At 46.7% G+C, this 21,080-nt stretch overlaps 1 protein-coding gene across 2 annotated transcripts in view; it reads left to right on the forward strand.

Moving 5' to 3' along the window:
* The window catches only part of LOC124413689 (myocardin-related transcription factor A-like), a 169,090-nt gene that overhangs the window by 106,221 nt on the left and 41,789 nt on the right, over positions 1-21,080 (forward strand). For both annotated transcript variants that reach the window (XM_046894421.1, XM_046894422.1), the window contains exons 2-4: positions 3,843-3,943; positions 4,061-4,293; positions 4,436-4,677. In XM_046894421.1, the coding sequence (XP_046750377.1) occupies positions 3,843-3,943; positions 4,061-4,293; positions 4,436-4,677 (576 nt within the window). The remainder of the gene's footprint in view (positions 1-3,842; positions 3,944-4,060; positions 4,294-4,435; positions 4,678-21,080) is intronic.

The raw sequence follows: 21,080 nt of genomic DNA on the forward strand, positions 1-21,080 counted from the left end.
ACAACCGCTGGAGTATCGTGTGGAATGCTTCATAGTCTATGGAGCCTGCTTGTGGATTATCGTTTCTCGATGGGCGTTCATTCGTTAATTCTTTGTATTAAAATCTAGTAAACTCTGGTGGTGAAAGCGTCGCTGATTAACCCCGGACCTCAACAAAATTTGAATAACTGTTGTCATGGAATCGCAAGGACTCGACTTACTTCTATTCAAAAATAAAACTAGTGAAACTAGAAACTCGTACGGTAGTTACTGTAATCACTGAACGTTACCTTTCTCCGGGAGCGTCGCCAGGTGCGACGTTTGAAGCAAACGACAAGCGGTAAGATCGACGATCGTTCAAAAGTTAGAGAGCCTGAACAGAGGTGTCAACGGAAGGCAAGAGCGCTTCTTCCTTCTCAATGCGTTCGCAGTAACGCTCATTGTCAGTGGCATAGAAATTTGTATCACGTTCTAGCACAAAACCAACAGTGATTTATTGTTTAAACATCGCGTTTAAAATGATTGATTATCACGCGGACTCTGCGTTCTTACGAACCTGGGGCTAACCCAACTCCTAGTTATAGCCTCAGTCCCTGTTGCGTCCACGTTACCGCCCGACTATAGTTCTATCAAAGATCCGAAGGTCCTTTCATTCAGGTCACGGCATTTCTTCTCTCTGTCTACCGGATTTTTCCATTGACTACTCGCCGACCGCAGCTTGTACGATCATGCCTACTCACTCGTACGCTGTCAAACCACGAGCCAACCTTGTCAGTGTATTCTGTACGGCATATGAAAATGCAGGAAAAGCGTATGAGTTATATTAATCTCGGGAGACCGCTCTTACGGAAATCGTTCCGCAGGTCAAGATCGTCAAAAGTCGCAAAAGGCTTGCTTGCCCACATGTTGGCGTGTATAATGTCTCGCCGCAATCGCTCTGACTCGGATTAGCTGGAGCTTGCGCCCAATAGTAGGGCCGCATGCAATGTGACGATGATATCGCTCTTTGAACGGTGAACCCGATGCCTTATGGCCTATCTATCGAAACCAGTGTGGGATTATTTTGCGTTCCGGATGTCGGTGGTTGCGCCAGATTAAAGGCCAGGCGACCCGGGCAAGATCGTCAGAAGATTATGAAGTATTGTTGCGGCTTTAGAACTCGCGTAACGCTACAGCGAGTTCAAAACCGTCCGGGCATAAATTACGCTATCTATGCACCGTAGATTTCAAACAGACCAGATGATCGAGAATTGGGTTTTTGTCTCGCGGTGCTGCGCATTCCATGCTGCCACGCACCACGTGGAAGAGAGGGATATTTTTATGTGGCGCGTGCCGCAGGAAAGAAAATACGTCAACCCACCAGCTGCGGTTGGTCGCCAGAAATGTGACGCGGAATAATCGTCACGCGAAAGTCTCGCTGGCTCGAGGCAGAATTTTTCTGGTACCCCTTGTTACGTTACACCATGCCACGGCAGGACAGCCGGCACAATCGACAATACTCTCACGCCGTCAGGTCACACTGTACAGCGTGTAATATCCAGGCACGAAGCAGGTTTGAGATTTCACCTTAACCCAATAAATGATTAGTGGGCTATAGTCCTCGAGAGCAGAATAGATAGTCAATCAGTATGCATACACGGGCAAGCAGCACTGGTACAGCTGTAAATCACGCGGTGAATCATTCCTCGGTCGATAGCTGGCTAGCTAGGTTCGCCGGCTTGACTCGATGCCTGGCATACATCTAGCCGGTACCATCGATATACGTTTTATTACTTATGGTTATAACGCGTGTTGGGACACGATGTTAGGACATGCGGGTACGTCTGGTACACAAAAAGTACAGCGGTGCGCCTAATAGCGGCGACGCGATCCTCGCCACCGATACATCACGATCGAAATCTCGTTCGACGAATATTGTAAAAAGTCGGTGATTGGCCGAAGTGGAATTATTACGAGGATCACGTACCGGGCCAACTTCGTCAATCCCGAGGGATGTTCTTTGACCCTTGATATCTCTGCTAGAAGATCGCGTGAAAATATCTCCACCGTTGTAGTTCCACTACGCGTCGTTAACGATCGAACGGATCCGATCCGGTCCCGTGGTTGATATTCAAAAAGACGGCAACCGTCGAAGAGTTAGCCGTTAAGGTGGCGAGCAGCTTTGTACCATGTCAGAACGAAAACAATAATAGAGCCCTGCGGAGAGACCTCGTTTGTAATTGAAAAGAGTAAGGAAAAACAAGGCGGACCTGGAACATATTCCGTGAAGAGGCCGAATGCGAAATACATTCCTTGGAATCGCGCAGACATCGGTACCCCGGCGAAATTCGGGCAGATAAATCTTCCAGGTCCGGTCTGAACCAGGACCGCGGCGCTGGAGGCCGAGTGTATCGATCGGGTTTGTCGCGAGTGGAAAGGAAAGAGGAATATAGCCGGAGGAGAGGAGAATAAGAGAGGACAGGCCGTTCCGAAGCTGAGTCACTCGTCACCGCCTCGGCAGCCGCGAAAAACTCCGGTGCACTTCGGGAATGTCGTTGGCATGTCTGCTCGGGTGTGTTCCCACTGGCTGGTTCGTGACGAAGAAAGGTGGTCTCGGACTTTTTAAAGGAATTACCGAACATCGAACGGTCAATTGTTCCTCCTTGTTCTATGTCTCCGATCAGCCCATCACCAGAGGAGGCTGAGGATGAAACTCCTCTAGTTTATTTGTTCCATTTGCTCATTCCCCCGGCTGACTATGAACCTTATTCATCCTCTCGACTTTCACGAACAGCTCCGAGGAGCGACTCCTATTTTTGTTAAAATTTCCTTTCCTAAGTCAGTCCTTGGCTAGATCGTCTTGGCCAACTGATGGATAGTGGGCATCCTCGTAGGTGTCCCCGGCAGCCTGGCTCGTAGAGTATCGACGACGTAGCACCGCATCGCGGCAGGTATGCACCGAGGCATTGGCGGCGGTGCCGTGGCACAGAGAGCTGATAAATTCGACAGGAACGAAGAACGGAGTGGCCCGAAAGTCCCGCGGGAGACATCGAGGAACGAGCTCACCCGGAGTTGATCAGGAAGGCTGGGCACGCGTCGGGCCCCGGTCAGAGAATGCCGTCGTAACGAGGTCCACGTCTCTTGCTCTCCTTCTCGTCCCTCCCCCAGCCCCTCCTCTGATCCTCAACTTTTAAGTCTCTACTTTACCAATGTCTGAGGTGATCCTGCAGGGCAGCCTCCAGCGTCTCGATACCCCGCCGCCGTCATCCTCGTAGGCTCCTCTTCCCCCCACCGACGGGAGGCGACGCTTTCCTCTGTTGCTTTCAACGCCGAGGCGACCCGACTGGACGTTTAAATTAGACAGGGAATTCCATGGAATGCGCGAAAGAAACCGCAACGCTGGATTCCCGAAGGTTTCGATGCGCCGATGTTACCCGCTGAGCTATCGGTCGCTGCTGACCATTAGCCCTTATGGGGAAGAAATTATTTTTAAGGGGCAGGCAATGGAACTTTGAGTATGCCGATGAAATTTTTCAGTGTGATCGAGAACATTATTTTGATTGTCGACCAACTCCATGGACAATTCCATTGTCCACCGTGACCACCGTTATTTCTTGTCAAGGACCAAGGGAAGAAATCCTCCCAAGGATTCGACTCGGATTTGCTTTGCCCGATCGTCAAATGAAAATTCTCTCGGTTCGAAACTTTACTCTCTGCTTTATTTTACGGAAATTGAAGCACCCGGTCAAAGGTCGCCCTTTTCGTTACATCGTCATGATCACACGCAGTAATGAACACCCCTTTAGTTTCAAATATCTTGTGCTTTCAACGACTGGCGCATAATTGGTTTTCTAACGAAGTATTTTTCTTTTCATATTTTTCAGAGTCTAGCCACAGGTTGGACAGCGGCTCTCCTTTTTGGAGGATACAACTGGATCAAGACCTCCTCGATACCATCAGTGCCATCTACCCCGAGTGGTTCAAGGTAAAACACTTGTTTAAGCGGTGTATTCAGTTTTTGCGAAACATCTATCGCGAAAAGAAAAAAATGGCCCAGAGTTTCGTTATCAGTATAACTTGGTCCCACTTGGGTGATCCGCAGGATTATACGGGCAGCAGAGCGACGGGTTCGTCCTCGAGCGGCTCATCGTCACAGCTGACGAACGGTACCACGACGGCAGCCGCCGGTACCACCTCGCAACAACAACAACCCCACAAAACCGCAAAGAACGGTAACAAATCCAAGTCAAAGAATAAGAAGACAGAAGGAGTTAAGGAAAAAGACAAGGACGCTAAAGTTGAGAAGAAAGTAAAACGGGACGGCAAAGAGGAGAGGTGAGACTTTACTTTCTCTGACCAGATAATTTCATCTAGCGAATTATCCTCTCTTTATATTCCCTAAATTCCGCGGAGGTTGATGAGTTTTATTCGAAAAAAAGCCGCGAAGTAAACCTGAGATTTGTTTCTTTGGTGTTAGGGGGGAGCGCTCGGTGGAGGGTGGAAACGGTAAGAAGCAACAAAAACAGCTTCACCACCAGCAGCAGCAGCAGGAGCAGGAGAAAATATTGGAAGCAGCGGTGGAAGCGGTGACATCCGCAGCAGGGAAAACAGGACCGTCGGGACCGGGCTGCACGGGGATGGCAGAGGGCAGCCAATCGCCGCCAAAGGCGGAGGTCGACGACTCTCCGCTTCAACACGCCATGGACCGCAACAAGGAGTGTGAGTACCTTTATCTCTCTCTCTCGCTCTTTCTTCCTTTCTCTTCGTCCCTGTCTCTGTGTGCGTCGAGCCACGCATGCAGCACACAAATGTACGGTTTGATAGCCTATGCACGATCGTTCACTATACGGGATGCTATCCGTTGAAAAGGAGTAGCAGCGCACCTCCACGCAAACCGCTACCGGACTTGTCGCATCTCGTTAGCCATGATCGCGTGGCTTTCCGTTAAAACTGAAATTGACTCGATCGTGTATGCGAAATACATTTGCAGTCTGCCTGCCTATGAATATTCATAAGATCGCGATTTAATTTCTTTACCACTTAATTAATCACGATCTGATCGAACGTTCTGCGTAGGCATACGTACGCGTATATCTACCCGATCTTCCTCGCATCTTTCTGCAAATCAAAATAATCGTCATGAGACACGAACTGTCTGAAAAAGAGCCAGCCCTCAGATGTTCTAACTTGTACAAAGTTTGCAAATTTGTAAAAACTTTTTATCGTTTTGTTATTTTTGATCGACAGTCTCGGTATGAATAGGAGTTTAACGGTTTTTAATCGAACGTTTCATCAAAGCTTAAAAAAAATAATTAAATTGTTAAAACACATCCCATCCACTTATCCTAATGTATACTAAAAAATGTGTACAACTGCTTTGAGGCTCTCTTACTCATTCGGTAGAACGCTTTATTATCGCATGTACTACCATTCATCTTTGCAATCGTTACAAGATTGTTTCTTACTGTGTTGTTGTTATTGTTACTGGCTATTATTTAGCCGCATTATAGCAGAAAATTTCCCCGCGCGATAGCCAGGCATCGCATCAACTGCGCCATAATCCCTGGAATACAAATCGTCCGCGCTTCTATCCTGAATAAACGATACAGTTATAACTTATAATCACTTTCAAGGCAAGTGCACGTTTACGATGCAGTACGCAGCTGCCGCATCGCTTCGACCAAGTGCCCAGACCTCATGCGCGTTCAGTAAGCGGGTGCATTGTAATGCGCGACTAATAACGACTCCTAAGCGCCAATAATTGGCGCCATGTTAAAAACAGCGCTCTGTTATTACGCAGCTGTACCCTGGAATTCCAGGGCCTGTTACGAGCCGGTTTAAAGGGATGCATTACTCTAATGCGTTATTAAACTACGAACTCCCGACCCTGGCTCGCTGGTTATATTAAAATTAAATAATCGATTAACTCTCTCTCCCTCTCTCTTTCTCTCTTATTTTCACGGTAATTAGTTGGACTATAGAAATTAAACACTTGACGCGGATATAACTTAACGTTGGTAAAAATCAAGGGAGTACCATCTCAGCTCAAAAAGGTTTCGGTATCATATTTCGGTTATCAACAGTATGAATCTCATACATTTTGAAATCGAAAATATTGGAAGGGCATCGATTATTAGCTAGGGCCTACGCTCCTCGACGACCTTCAATTCACGCCGGTATTGCGTCTCTCTCGCTTTCTCATTTCCGTCGATCTCCGCGGCAGGACGTCACGCGCGTGGGCGCATGCAACCCTGCCTTGCCATGCTCTGCTCTGCTCTGCTGCAGCCGTGCACTCGAAGTGGTGGTTATGATATCGCGAAAGCGTAGGAAACGAGAGAAATGACATCATCGGTATAAATAGACTTCTAACCGTATCTCTCGCGCCCCGGTCGGTCCCTTCTCTTCCCCGATCTCTTTGCTCGTTGATCGGGTTGCCTCGACTCGCCCTGGGCCTCACCTTGCTTTTTCTCCCGCAAACGAAAGCACGGTGCGCGCCCACCTTTGAGGTCCGTGCGTGCGCTGCACGCCTCCGTGGATCACCGGCGCTCCGACTTCACCCCGTATCCGCGTGCAGGTTAATCCGGGGACGTCGCATCGGGGCCGGTCGACGAGCAAAAAGTTATCCGCGAGAAAAAGAGGGAAAAGTCGAGCGAAATGACGGTACAGGGGCTAAAGACCCGATCAGGATCACCAAGCGGTTAATGAGCGATCCGAGGATCGATTTGATCGCGAGACTGGAGGAGTGACGACGACCAGTGAGCTTCGCCGATGTTTTTTGCTCGACACGCTCCCCTGCTTCGCGTCAGGCTTAATTGACGAACGTCAGTTTAGAGCCAAGCCACGCACTGCACTTGCCACTATCATCCAGCCGCTCTCAGTCCTACGTCTAAATATCCACCTGCAACTCCTGCAGCAACAGGCGGGTATTCGCTTCCTCGGAAAATACGAAAATCCGACGCATCGATCGGGTCGGTTGGGGTCCTTCTGTTGCTTCGAAATCCCGTCAACTGTGTACTTCCTGCATAAACAAATCTTTGAATGGCGCGGTGGCCGATCTATGAACGCATTTATGGCACAGGTCTCTGAATGAACCACGAATGATAGCAGTACAAAGCGCGACTCGCTCGCTTCGTTCAATACCGGTGTCTAGGTACATAAATCATACAATGTCGTTGCATATTCATACGGGAGGCGGGCCGTGGGCGAACCGGCTGAGTACGACTCTGCAAAGAGCCGATCAGAAAGTAAAGCACGCCGATCGTGTAAATCGGTGGCTCTCGGTGAGTCGCGACCTACACGTGTAACACGGTGCGTCACGTATAAGCGATGTCGAGGTGACCCGGGGCGTAGGAAGGTGTTCGGGCGGAAGGCGAATGTCAAGTCTAAGGGACTGCCGCCCTCCTCGGCTGTCTGCTTACGAGGAGCAAATCGTGTTTCTACATCCCCTGTCCCCCTCGCAGATTCCAAGATTCGAAATTTTCGAACGGAAGCGTTTGACTCGGCGACGAAGGGCCATTTCATGCTCATAACGCTTGGGCATCTTCCTTCTTCCATTGATCCATTTCTCTGATACCTACCGAGGTTCAAGAAATTCAGAACATTATGCTTAGTGAGGGGGAGGCGAGGGTGAAAATCATCCGAGACAGGGAAATTAAGTAAGATATCTTCTTACCCAGACCGGTGCAATATCGCCGTTGAATTAATAACCGTTACCAAACAACGGGTATGTAATCAAAAAATAATTTCATATCCTCAGCTAGAACGCTAAGCATCATAATTACGCTTCTAGCCGCCAGCGAATGGTAATAATTCTAAAGATCGCCCGTCGGTTTAACACTCGAGGAACGAACGAGGTGCCCAATTATAAATGCCTGTATAAAAACGTGTTTTAACACTACCTTCACGTCGGTTGTATATTGCGGGTGCTTCCCGACGGCTCTCGGCGACCTGCAACGTGCCACAGACGGACGGCCCTGCACACTCCACCCAGTCGAATTAATTGAACGAAAACAAGATCATAACTTTCCATTTCTGATCATAAAAAGCTTGGAAACTTTTATGGCTCACTGGAGAGTCCGATTCCGCATCACGCCCTCCGTTTCGCACTTCACTTGAGTACCTATATGTGCATGTTACGGTTGCGAAGATCCGCACCTACGATTGTACAAGTTTTCCAAATTACCGAGGTTTTTCTGGTCTACATAAGGTCGGTTACATACCTTCGTCTCTCGGGATAGTCGGATTTTTTAAAGCTGCCGAAGCACAACATGTTCGAGCTTCATATATACTCAACGCGAATGTTTCTTGAATTCATAAACCACCTAACAGCGCATGTTAATAATTGGCAGCACCAAAATAACTGCTGCGGTCATCGAGCACGACCGAGACGCGTCTTCTGCATGTATAAACGTCGTGGCGATCCGCAGACGTCGCACTTCCCCGGCGGAAGCATATCCTCGCATTCGACCGAGCTAACGGAACCGATACCGCACCACAGTCTCAAAGTCTCGCTGAAGTGTCTCTGAAAATCGGCGAAATTCTGTGAACGAGAAACCATACAGGATCCCTGACCATGATCACTTGCACATTGCACCCCGCAGATCATAACGTCCGAATTTTAATTGCACGTTTGATAGCGTGGAATAGTTATCCTTCGATAGAAACTCACGAGCAATTAGAATTCATCGGTGACTAGGCACTGTGACGGAAAGCAGTGACGAGAGGAAGGAAGTTGGTTTTTTAGTATGCGAGACGCGCGCGAAACCCTTGAGCCAAAGAACTCTCATGACCGAGTCCTGAGGCACCCGCGACACCCGCGACACGTTCCAGGGTCAACGGTACTTCCTCTCTTCCTTCCGCGTTGCGGCCTCATGGCGCTGGCTCTGCGGGCACCCCGCCTTGCGAATCCACCATAAACGTGTCGGTTGAAAATCGCAAGAGACAAGGAAAGACCGAGTGACGTGGAAATGATCGGACCACCCTGCAGAATCCTTGATAAATAATTCCCAGATGCGGATGTGAGGTACTTGTTTTCAATGACTCCAAGGAGTCTCGATGAGGAACCTGGTACAGAAATACGACAAAGTGGGCGGTCCTCGTATCGAAGGTGTTAGGATTTACCCGTATGCCTGGACTATGAGCATCTATAACTATTATACGAGGCGCATAAATCGACTGGCTAAACAATAACTGCAGTTTCCAAGCTGCCCTACGTCCGCCGGCTGCAATCCGCGGTGCGTGTTTGCTATTCAACAGGCTTACATTGATAACTGCAGGCGCTTCTCTAAGCTTCAACAACCGCTTCGTTTACGGGGTGATTTTGGTGCGCTGTGAAAACTAGCTTGCAAGTGCTGAACTGAACGTTATACTCAAATTCCATGAAAGTTAATTCTAGTTTGCGTAAACTCAACTATGCGATTCATGCAGCGTCGATTGGTAAGCAGGCTCTCACCTAGAAAACCGTTGCTCTTGATCAAATAACGTCACTGAATGCTAGTGTCAACCTTTTCATACTACAGTGTGATTGATGTTCCAAAAAGAAAATATGCATTTCGTGGTTTTGACACGAATCTCATACCCTTGAGAAATTAAATTTTCTCTTGCATGGTACCTGAATCACCCTGCTATACGCACTTAAGACGAGCAATTTATTTCGCGGCCGAAACCAGCTGCCGTCAAGGGATAATCCGGTATGTGCGAGACTGGTGTTTACGATCCATCACCGAACCGGCCGTACGACGTGTCACTCATCCCGCAATCGCGAGATCGACAGAAACTCGAATGCCTACGCTCGCAGAGTGAATGCCGAGTATACTCAAATAACCGGGGATCAATCCGCGGCAACCTGCAAAATATCCGCATCAATTTCGAACCGAAGTAAAGAAGGAGGGCGAGCTTCGAACCCGGACCCAAAAACCGTGGGCAGCAGAAAGCGTGGGACACAACAATGACCGTCTAATTAAGATAATCGTTGATAATTCGCTCAATCAGCTTCATCTCCTGACGCGGTATTACACGCTCGCCTCCCTGTTACGCGATACTCTCTTTTGTATAACTGACTGACAGCCTCGACATGATCAAAACGCGGTGAATAAAAAAAATACGCAACCATCGCGACTCGATTACTTTGTCAGTTTGCGAGTGATCGATTTGCTGCACTTTGCCGAACCGATGTTCAACAGATTAGCGATTCTGTTCTTCTTTCTTGCACCATAAGTGCATGCACTTATTTGGGAGTTCCTGCTCCGGCGGTCACGGGGCCAGAGATCATTGAAATTTAAATCGTGATCTATAACCCGACTTGGCACAGTGCGGATCTGGAAGAAATCGGTGAGGAGCTGAGGTAACGGTTTTTGGCGAATTTCCTCGAGGGCCTCCCAGGTGGTGTGCAAACATACGAGGTGTCCCGTATACAGAGGCTATAATCGTCGAAATCGAAGCGAAAAAATAATTATCCACCGTCGTCATGAGGCAGGATAATTGCCTTTTTGCGAGGTTAATTAAGCGCGAAATATTCGACAATTTTTCGGAACTTTCTATCACCGCTTCTCTCGCCGCGCCGCAGGCACCTTTGGTGCAGAGATATTATAGTCGGTATGTCAGAGATGATCGCGCTCCCTCCTCCCTTGCATTCACGCGCGGAGAAGACGGGCAGGGAATGAACGCGTTATGCAACCTCGTGATTAAAGTGAGATAAATTGCTAATTGCTAATTAGACCCACCAACCCACATCGGCCGAATATCCCGCCGGTCGAGGTGAGCCTAGAGAGATAAAGAGACGTAGTGAGAGTGCAGCTGGACGAAGACGAGGAAGAGGAGAAGAAGCGAAGCGCAGTACGTGCATCCAGATCACGTACGCCGCGGTTCTTGCAGTCGGGGTGCATTCGCGGGTTGTGAGAGTTTGCACTGCACCTCCGTGCGGGAGGGTAATTTCGCGTTAATAACTCGCGGGATAAATAATTAGCAACGCGCTAGGCACGGCCAGGTGACCTCTCCAAAGGGCATCCCCTGCACTCCTCTCCACATCCGTGAGTGTACACTGTAGGCACGCAAACTGCAACTTACCTACCGGATCTTTTACGCCATGCTCTTTCTGCCTACGCTAATGTCGCTAGTTAATACCAACGTCGGCAGACTGCGAAATCGCCTTCCTGAATTCGTTCCCTCCGCATTCGCTACCGAATTCGATCAGGTATTGACACCCGCGGGGGCGGTCGATGCGGTAACCATCTCTTCTCGTAATACAACCTCGCCCAACTTTGTCTGCCGGCATTGCAACGGCGCACGCGATTTTCTCCTTGCATATCTGTATGTTATAGTATTCTCGGGTTTAAGTGAAATGAGAAGGCATGGCAGTGATTAAACCGGTTTCTCAAATGAGTCAGTTTCTCAACTTCGCTCTGCTACTCAGGGTGTTTATAACTACCTGGAAAACCTTGGCTCACCAGGCTATTCGGTAAATTGGAAGGATTAGTGTTTCAAATTTCAAAAAGAAACCCAACACACCCCATCTTCCATCTCTATATGGATTCATGCTATCGACCATATATCTTTTCGCTATATACTACAAATTTGGTTATGAACACTGCAGTTGCATCGTGGTTAAATTTCAAACGGGCATTTCACATTGCGTTACCTTCACCTGTATAATATTTACATTCAGTAACTGTGCAGGAACAATGTCTAGTCGAGAAAGCAACCGCGGTTCTTCAGTCTGAAAAGGGATTAATTTAGTGGTCTTCGGTGGAACCTAGAATGTGCATGGTCCTCTGCGTTCCAACAATTCATACTGTTCAAACAAACTGTCGAAGCATTTAATTTGAGTTCAGCAAGTTCAGTTCAAGTATTCGCTACCTATCATTAGGCTCCGAAGTCGTGGGTTTGATCGTGTTTCAAATTGAAAATCATGAACGTAGGTACGTTCAAGGTCGATCGCATTTCTGAAACACGATCTCGCAACGAGATCGAGAGGAAGAGGAGGAACGAATCTCGGTTGTTTTCGACTTGGCAGTCAAGGCGATAAAGTTATCCCACGCAGGACGTCGCTGACTTAAACCCACGCTCCATTGTCCGTGTATTAACACAACGAATCACTGTCGTGGTGGTTGTACACCGGGGTATGATATTTCCTAGGGTACGCCACCTGGTTTCGTCCGGATATTGCCGCGTGTTTTGTCACCGCTACTTCGCGTCCTTCCTTTCCGCTATGAACACCTGATCGCGGTGCTGAACCGAAATAAAAAATATTTTGATGCACCTGAACGTTGCTCTGACCTCCCTGTCTCTCTCTCTCTAAGCCTTTCGTGAATTATAACTGCACCGTCGCTTCAACCACGGACACGTGCCTGGTGACTACAAATGTATCCATAGCCGCACGCTGCTTCCTACTGTATATTACTTACCTCTTATAGATATTTCAATTATGGTTCTTGCCCGCTGTCGCACACTGTGTAAATGCCGGGATTCAGAGTTATGCGTCCTCGCGACGTAGATCCCCGGAGTCGAGAGAGCTGGAATTAGATCCAACAAATGTTGATCCAACTTTATCCTGCTCTGACCAGGTGCTCCCGCGGCATGATAAGCTGTTACGATTATTATTCGAAAGTGGTGCAATTACACCTGATTCGTTTGTTCGACATTCCTACTCTTTTATGAGAAACTCACTTTCGCGTTAACTACGCGGTAACTGACCATGACTTTATCACCAAGGCCGTTACGTTTACACTCTGAATACCTACCGTTCGTACCATTTCCTCAAAGAATCCAAAAATCTTATTATCCCACGCGGGGCCGACGAGGATTGAGAAAAAACGCTCAGGGCAAATATCGTCGGTGGTGCTGATTAGGCGTTGGGTATCTGTTACTGCGGAATATCGGCGACAGAGACGCTGCAGGACTTCGCCGACGTGTCCTTGGACGCCCATGCTGGTATACGACCACGCGGAAGGTACAGGAAAAACAATTTCTTCACTACGGTGTAGGCGAAATGTATCAAGGCTATTTTCAAGCAGGTTGCCTGCAGCCACCAATCCATTTTTCACCTTCTCTATCCGTACCCCGACTTGCAGCCTTATAAACTTACCTCCTCGTCATCGTCGCTGCATCTCGTGCGCTTTTTACCTCAACCACGACGTCTGTTCTCTCGTATATATCTCGGCTAATTTAGCTGCAAGCGACCTCGAATAGCGCTTTAATAAGAAATATTACTCGGCACCGATCTTCCGCTTTCTCGACGTTAATTAACAAATCCCCGATTAACCTCTCGGTTGACATCTCATTTCCTTGTTTGTTTTTTTGTTTTTTTGAATTTTCTCCCCTCTTTCTTTCTCATGACATTTTATTTTTTCCTTTTTTCATTCTTGAAACAAAATAACTGCGCTTCTACTCATTTACTGACCGCAACGTGGGCGTCCGAAACTTGTTTCCGATGCGACGCTCGAGTCACGCGGCTCCCCTTGCGTTGTATACACGCCGTGCCAATTAAAGTGTCAACTTCATCCACCCCGCTATTTTTCACTCGTGCCTTACGTCATTACTTTTTCATTGTTTTTTTCTCACGTTTAATTTTTTTTTTTCTTTCTCTCTCGCCAAATTACTTATTTTCATTCGGGCGAAAATTTTTCACGTTGGCAAACTCGGGTATATAATATAATACAATACGCAGCGATGATGATGATGATGATGATAATGATGACCGCTTGCATACGTATACCTCAGCTTTCTTCTAACTTCTGCGATTTTTATCCCCCTTCGCGGTTTTTCTAATTTACATTAATTAAGCGTTTACTTATTCGTGCACGCGTATATAAAGTTGAACGCTGCGTAATTCCTCTCGACATTTCCGAGATTCTGTAATCGGGGCAGCAGACGCATAACATGCAACGCATAATAAATCATTGGATAAAAATAGTAGCTGGAATCATTAGCGACAGTTTTGCGGAATATGCGGTAAACCCGCATCTCGGTTTCTCTCGCAGCATCTCAATTCAAAGTAAACACGTGAGGTATAATAGCTGTTTCACTCTTCTTCTAACAAGACCATTGTGTTTTACATTGTGTGTTCTAGACTCTCGTCGTAATGCGCACGCGTGTAATAATCACCGCACATAAATAATCCTTTACGTAATATATATCCAACCCCACGCAACTTACGATGCCTAGCTCGGCTCTGACAAATTTTCTGGATGAATAATGTATACCCAGAATATTGACTTCCAACCACATATTATGGCTTGTATATTTATAGACTTTGTTTTTCTCGAGACCTCATTATAACTATAAATTCTCTATTGTCTTGTAGAGAAGAAGGCGTTTGCTTTTTGCAATGCTGGTGTAATATTTCGCACTCGTGTTCTCTGTAATATACGCGTCGTGTAGGTATTATCATCACGAATATGGTCATAATTTGAATATCAAATAACTTCTTGTTTACTAATGCCAGGACTTGAAGTTCCTCACGACTGACTGTGCAAAGTGAAGGAAAAAACATACAAAAAATGAATAAACTATTTCAATTATTCGAACGCAGATAAGGATTGGATCGCAAGTTACCGGGAGCTTCGAGGCATTTGAGTTAAAAAAGAAATAGAATCGAAATCAACGTAATCGCACCGGGGTAAGTAGGTATGTACTTGCGTCCGTGTTCAATCCCACCGCAGACCATTTACTGCCAATAAGTAACGATAATTACAAGCTAATGGCTCCCGGGGTACATATTCAGTATTTAAATTAACCGATCGATGAATCGATCGACGGCTCGACGCTCGCATCAGAGATTATGCAAATGGTGCGAAAACATGTAAAAGTTTTCTCTGGGCAAGGCCAATTACGCGCATATACATAGGCAAGACCGACGCAATATGGAGTGAGTTAATTGCAAATTCCCCGTTTCCTTTTTATTTGTTTATGGATTTATTTTTTTATTCTTTTTTTTTTACTACTCGTTTTATCATTGAATAATAATTTTAATACACAACTGCAACTGCAGTTTATTATAAATATTGTCACTTGCCGCGTTTTACTCGCTTCAGGAAACGCGCGTGTAACATATTATGTATCTTCTAATCTCTGTACATGCATAATTGCGATACACTCCACAGCAGTGCGTACTTCATATGTATATATATTTTACCCCGCCTTTTATTTCCCTGTGTCATAATGCATCGTCGTCACTCACTCGCGGAGGCAGCGGCGGCATTGAATCGACAGGTGGACGCTGCTTGTGCAACACTTTTTCTCTTTCCTTCTCACTCTTTCTTGCAAGGGATCAATACGAGTCGGCCCCTGCCATGCCCTGGGATACTTTGACCCGCGAAACACCGATCATATCTTTTTTCTCAATCTTCATCTCGACACGCATATCTTCACGCTGACGAGAAACTGTGTGCATATACATATAGTATAGCTGCATGTGTTGAAACAAAAAAATGTGGTAAATAATAAATGGCCAACGGCGGATAAATTCGCGAATACATTATAGCCAATATATTGTTGTGGGAAATTGCGCAATATCGTACAATACGATGATCAGCGATGATAATCTGGCGATCGTAAATTTCACAAATTTAAATGCAAACGTTGGAGTCAGGCTGCAGAATGCAAACTGATGTTATACTTCTTCCGCGCTTGCAGTTTAAAGAGCCTTCGCGAGGACCGAAGGTTGCGAGTTTTCAAATTGATCCCGCATTGTATGGAAATTCGACTTGACTTTCACCAAATGAACCTCATACCATGCCGTATGTATCGTATCACCCGCTATGCCTGTTTCATGATTTTACAGCCTACGCTACCTATAATATACCTACTAACTGATTTTAACTCTGCCCCATCAGCTAGATCCCTGTAAAATTACAGCATTATCATTACTTTCCAAGTCCAAGTATATAATCATGATTCATTAGCGTAGTGCACAGGGTGGGAAAAATATACCTGCGAGTTGACACCTCGGTTAGAAGGGTTAATTGATCTCGTCGTCAGCGGTGCCTGGAAGCCATTAATAAAAGTAACGGCGTTTCCTAAGCCACGGCCGTGGTTCGCCCTCCTCGGAAGCGTATTTGGCGATATGTTATACGAAAATGATCAGCGAGCCCTCGGCGATAAGGGTGACTATACAACGAGTATGAAAACGAAATGAAAAAATATCTCGCGAATCAAAGATCCGGGATATTCGGGACCGGTGTGAACGTGGCCGAACCCAGACTGTGCCCCAAAGTTTCGTGAGGCCCCCGGGGCAGCGGCGGCATCTTCGACCGAGGAGTTCACAAAGGTCTGACTCACCGGGCCCGGGTACAAAACTCGAGGGGTCAGAGGGTCAGGCGCGGGGCCCTGTGTTCCCTGTCACGCGATATGTTGCTCGTATGTTATGATACCGGTGTTAGGATCTGTTGTTTCATCTACGGAGCGTGCGCGGCGCTCCAACGTGAATGTAGCCGAGACCCAGCCACAGCCACAGCCATAGCCACAGCCACAGCCACGACCGAATAATCCTCTTCCGCAGTGCGTTTTCGGGGCGCGTGTAGCGTGTGGATCGGCGTAAAATCGAATCGAGAGGAAGGAAGAAGACGGAAGTCCTGTCCTCGCGTCGCGTCGCGTAGCGTAGCGTCGTGGCGTTATCGGACCCTTTTACGCACCCGCCGCAATGCCCTGTGATCACCGCTGCACGTTCCTGGGGCCGACTTGTGTAATATATACTCGAGCATTGCACTGTAAACGCAATTGCCCTCAGCTCGGATACTATTTGATAAGTCGTCCCTGCGAGCGGTCGGTCACTTTGTGACTTTAAAGGTACGCGTGCTTTGAATATTTAGAACCGCTGCCCAGGGCTCATCATGCCCAGCAAACGTTTCATCCTCAGAGTCGACTGTCGTCAGGCTCGCAAGCTCAACTTCCTTACAACTTTCTGAGCACAGGACACCTACCGTACTTGTTGTTCTTGTACCGATGTGGAAGATCGTGGGAAGGCTAAAAGCTTTGAAACATCGAAGTTTGGATGTTGCCGGTCTTAGTAGTTTATTTTTTTTTTTTTTTTTTTTTTTCCATTTTTATTTTTTACAAATCACCTCGAAATTCGATTTCCGGCTGCAATTCATGCAGACCGGTCGGAAACGAAGTTCTTCAGTGAGGTAGAAAGAAAGAAAAGTTCTTCTTCCCGATGGTTTATTGATCGCGAGGTGCTGCAGAAGTGGGACCGGGATGTAAGCGAGACGACAAGCGGTCGACGATGCAATTGATGTGGCAATCGAGGCGGTAGGAATACCCAGGACAAATTCATCTTTGTTTCGGACTTTCACGCGCTGACAGTTGACGAGTGGATGGACGGGGCGCGAAGGGGGCGATATTCCAGGCTATAAGTCCTTTCGACGATCGAAACGTAATCGCGGAGTGCCAATGTATCTTCGATTTCGTTAATCGTGACTCACGATCCTCTTCCGCGCTCCAACTACATAACCATCAAAATCTGGGTTACAAGGACCGGCGAGATGTCGATTAATCTAGATAAGTACGTCATTTTTTCGAACGTTCGCACACCACGTCACATGGGAGCGAAAATAAATAGCGGAGATACCATCGCCGGTGATCCGACCGGGTGTTAATTTTTCTCATCAATTTATTTCGTTGCTTCTTGTTTTTTTCTTTTTCTTCTTCTTCGTCTCTTTTCTTTCTGTCGTCGATTTTTTATTTTTTGTTTATTTTTTTTTTACGCTTTCTTTTTCTTTTTTCATTCGCTTCGCGAAAGAGAACATATATTTACCGCGGCTTCGCATCGCTGCATAATAAAATCGGAACGGGTCGGTTGGTTGCAGCTGAGCGCGAGGCGCGACTTACTGCCGGATAAAAACGAAAATTTGCATATCTTCGTCTCTCGCAGTATGACCGGCGTATCTTCGTGTTCGAGAGGCGCTTGATACGAAATATCTCGGAAACGTCGACCGGCGTATATTATAGATGCCTTGATACACGAATACACGTATACCTGGATTGGGGCTGACGCCGACTTGCCGAGGGCGAGGAGAACGCCAAGTCCGTCGACTTCGAGAGCACAGAACCATGGACCACCACCTGCGTCAAACCGCACTCTACCACACTCGGGGTGACGCCTGTTATTCATTGGTCAAAATTGAGGCTAACAATAAATGGTACCTACCGGGGGAAAAAATTATCGCCATCAAGGCGGATATTCGATTGGGATTGAAAAGTCCAGGTGTGTTTATTACGGAAGTGCAATGCATGGCTAACATGGTGAGAAATATTAACCACCTCTGCGCACAAGGCGCGGCAGAAACCCCTTTTTATTGGGTGCCTACATCACCTTCCTGTTTAAGTGCAGGGTTCAATATCTCGAATAAATTTCAAGATAGCCCGACCGGCCGAGGAAAGGCAATCTGCGACATACTGCGGTGAACAATCGATACTTAAAAGCTAAACTTGAACCTATAGGAGAAAGAGAAAGAGAGAAATATTCCGCGTTCTTCGACTTTGTCCCGCTCAAGAGGGCGCACCCTGCAGTGGTTACAGGCCGCATATATATACATATATATATATATATATATATATATATAAGAGCGACGCGTTACTCTCTCCCGCAGGAATAAGAAAAGACGAACGCACGTTCCGACGCATAAAGTCTTGTGGAGCATCTAGCGTATAATGTGGTTTTATATACGTATGAAGTACTTACATATACATATATATGTAATCTACTCCTCGAACTACACGCGGGCAATTGCACACGGTGTCGTTTTTCCTCGCCGAGGGGGTTTCACCGTCGGACTATAACGCAGAGGGCGAAAGCACAGTGATGCAAAAATTTGCAAAATCCCTGAAAGACTTGGTTATTGCTCACAACGTTGCACAACGTGCAGCTACGACTCGGGGTGGAGAAACTCTCTTGAGCAGGAAATAAGACGGCAAGAAAAAGAAACGTCGGGGCGGGGAGGGGGGGGGGAGGCCGGGAATAATAATAAAACGAGATATCTGGGTACGACTCCCGCACGTGGGCGGTCGTATTGTTAGCGCAACAAGGTATGCGACCGTACTTCGGCGCTTCTGTGTCCCTCCGGATCCCGGCCTGTGGGTGTGCTTAATAAGAGGACGTGTGTTGGTGCGGGCCGGTTAATAAGGCCCCGTGTGTGAGTGCGTCGGGCGTATGTAAATCGGACGGACCCATCTGCAGTAGGTAGGTTGGTACAGAGAAGAGAGGAGAAGAGAAGAGTAGAGTAGAGAAGCAGTGAGGAGAGGAGAGGAGAGGAGAGAGGTACGTTACGGGGCGCAAGTCCCGCCGAGCAATCTTCAAAAGCAATGCCGCCGTGCCGCGCAACCGCGATAACACACATTATTCTGCTGCCCCGCGTCTCGCAGTGCTCCTTTGCAACTCTTTATACTCTTCTTACTGTCTTACTGTGCATGCCCCGATCCTTTTCCTCTCCTACAGGTACGCATCCTGTACCTACCTTGTGTAATCTATAATACGTAATTCTGTGATCGAAACGGTTGCGGCGTAGAGCCTATGACGAGCGAGGAAGTCATAAATTCAACGGTTGGAAATGAAATTGTAAATCGAAGGAACTTGGATGACTGTAATGTTTGTATACGAAATAAGGAAGAATCGATATCGAGATAGGCAGCGCAAATCGTTGGAAATCATTGACGAACTTCGGAATTACGTGATTACGCTGAAAAAATGACGCGACAAGTGTTGTAAATTGTCCTTGTGTGATTCGAGGTTTTGCGGCAAACGCTAAATAGTTACAAGTCGCTAACTTTTTACTGACTTCCATTACTAATCACGTAGTTTCGTATGTATTTTCAAAGATGTTCCAGCATTCTAGTTGATGTCCATTAATTTGTTGTCATTTCCTGCTAATCTATCCAATCGAGAAACCGCTTTGTATATCGATGGAAATCACTCAAATTTACACGATAAGGTATAAATCAATGAAAATCTTTCCGATTCAATTTGGTAATGAATCGAAATCGTTCATTTAAGCTCCAAGCAAATGATTCCGCGACACGTTTGTGATATTTCGGATTACGTCGCCGCTCGGTTACGTTCTTCGTTCAAACGGCGCATGTATGGCCACAAAAATTCTGGTAGTACGTGTGGAAGTGTCGAAGGCCGAGGAACGGCTGATCGGTAGGTGATACCGCGACGGCGATTAACATAGCCCTTTGTCAATTAGGAAATAACGTGGAAGAGAATGCAAATTTGTTGTGACTGATTCGATCGTGTCTCCGTGACTGACGTTGATCAAGTGTATCGAATGCAAACAGGATTTTCATGCCTCGTAATGCTGTGCACGCTTTTAATCAGGAAACATATATAATATGCCTACTGAGTTCTTGATTTCAAGTTTCCAAAGGTACCCACGCTTTCTATCTTTTCAGTATGATGCAGGAAATCGCACGAAACGTCACGCAGAACCAATTAGCGATCTTGGTTTCCAAATGCAATCGCATAAAACGTTTTCATTTAGATATATTTTAAATTCCTCGTCATTTTGATTACGTTACGCTTCGTCAGACTTTTACCTCAAATAATTCGAGTTTTGACGACGTTCGTATCTTTAGAGAAAACTGCGACAGGTTCATCGTGAACTTTGTGTACACCCGTCGATTAATCTTATTCTAAGAATCATGAAAAAATCTAGAGCACATTGTATAATCAGTGCGGTGCAAAAGGCGACTTGAACGGTTCGCACAAAAGAGGATGTGGTCGTATGACCGGTAAATCACATTGGCACAAATGTCTATCCTTAAGTTGTCAGTATGTAAAGAGACACCGAGATGTTTTATATATGGCAGTTTATCGTAAACACTTTTCGCCCAATTGTATGTTGTGTGTATATATGGAATGAATAGTGCCGGAAAAACAACAAATTTCTTTGACAAAGACTATAAAAATATGCGGATAACAATTGCGCACTCGTGCCGACATTAACAAGAGTGCTCAGCAGGTACACGTACCTCAGTGTTTACCCATGACAATTAAGGAAGGACATGGGATTTACGAGGAAGCCTGCAGATTCGAAAACTCGAAACCATAAATCTGACCAAATCCCGATGGATATTCTAACTCTGCACGTAAGTTAAATAAAAACACGAGCATAACGCAATATTTATTCAAT

This window comes from Diprion similis, chromosome 12, assembly GCF_021155765.1.
Source record: "Diprion similis isolate iyDipSimi1 chromosome 12, iyDipSimi1.1, whole genome shotgun sequence".
NCBI lineage: Eukaryota > Metazoa > Arthropoda > Insecta > Hymenoptera > Diprionidae > Diprion > Diprion similis.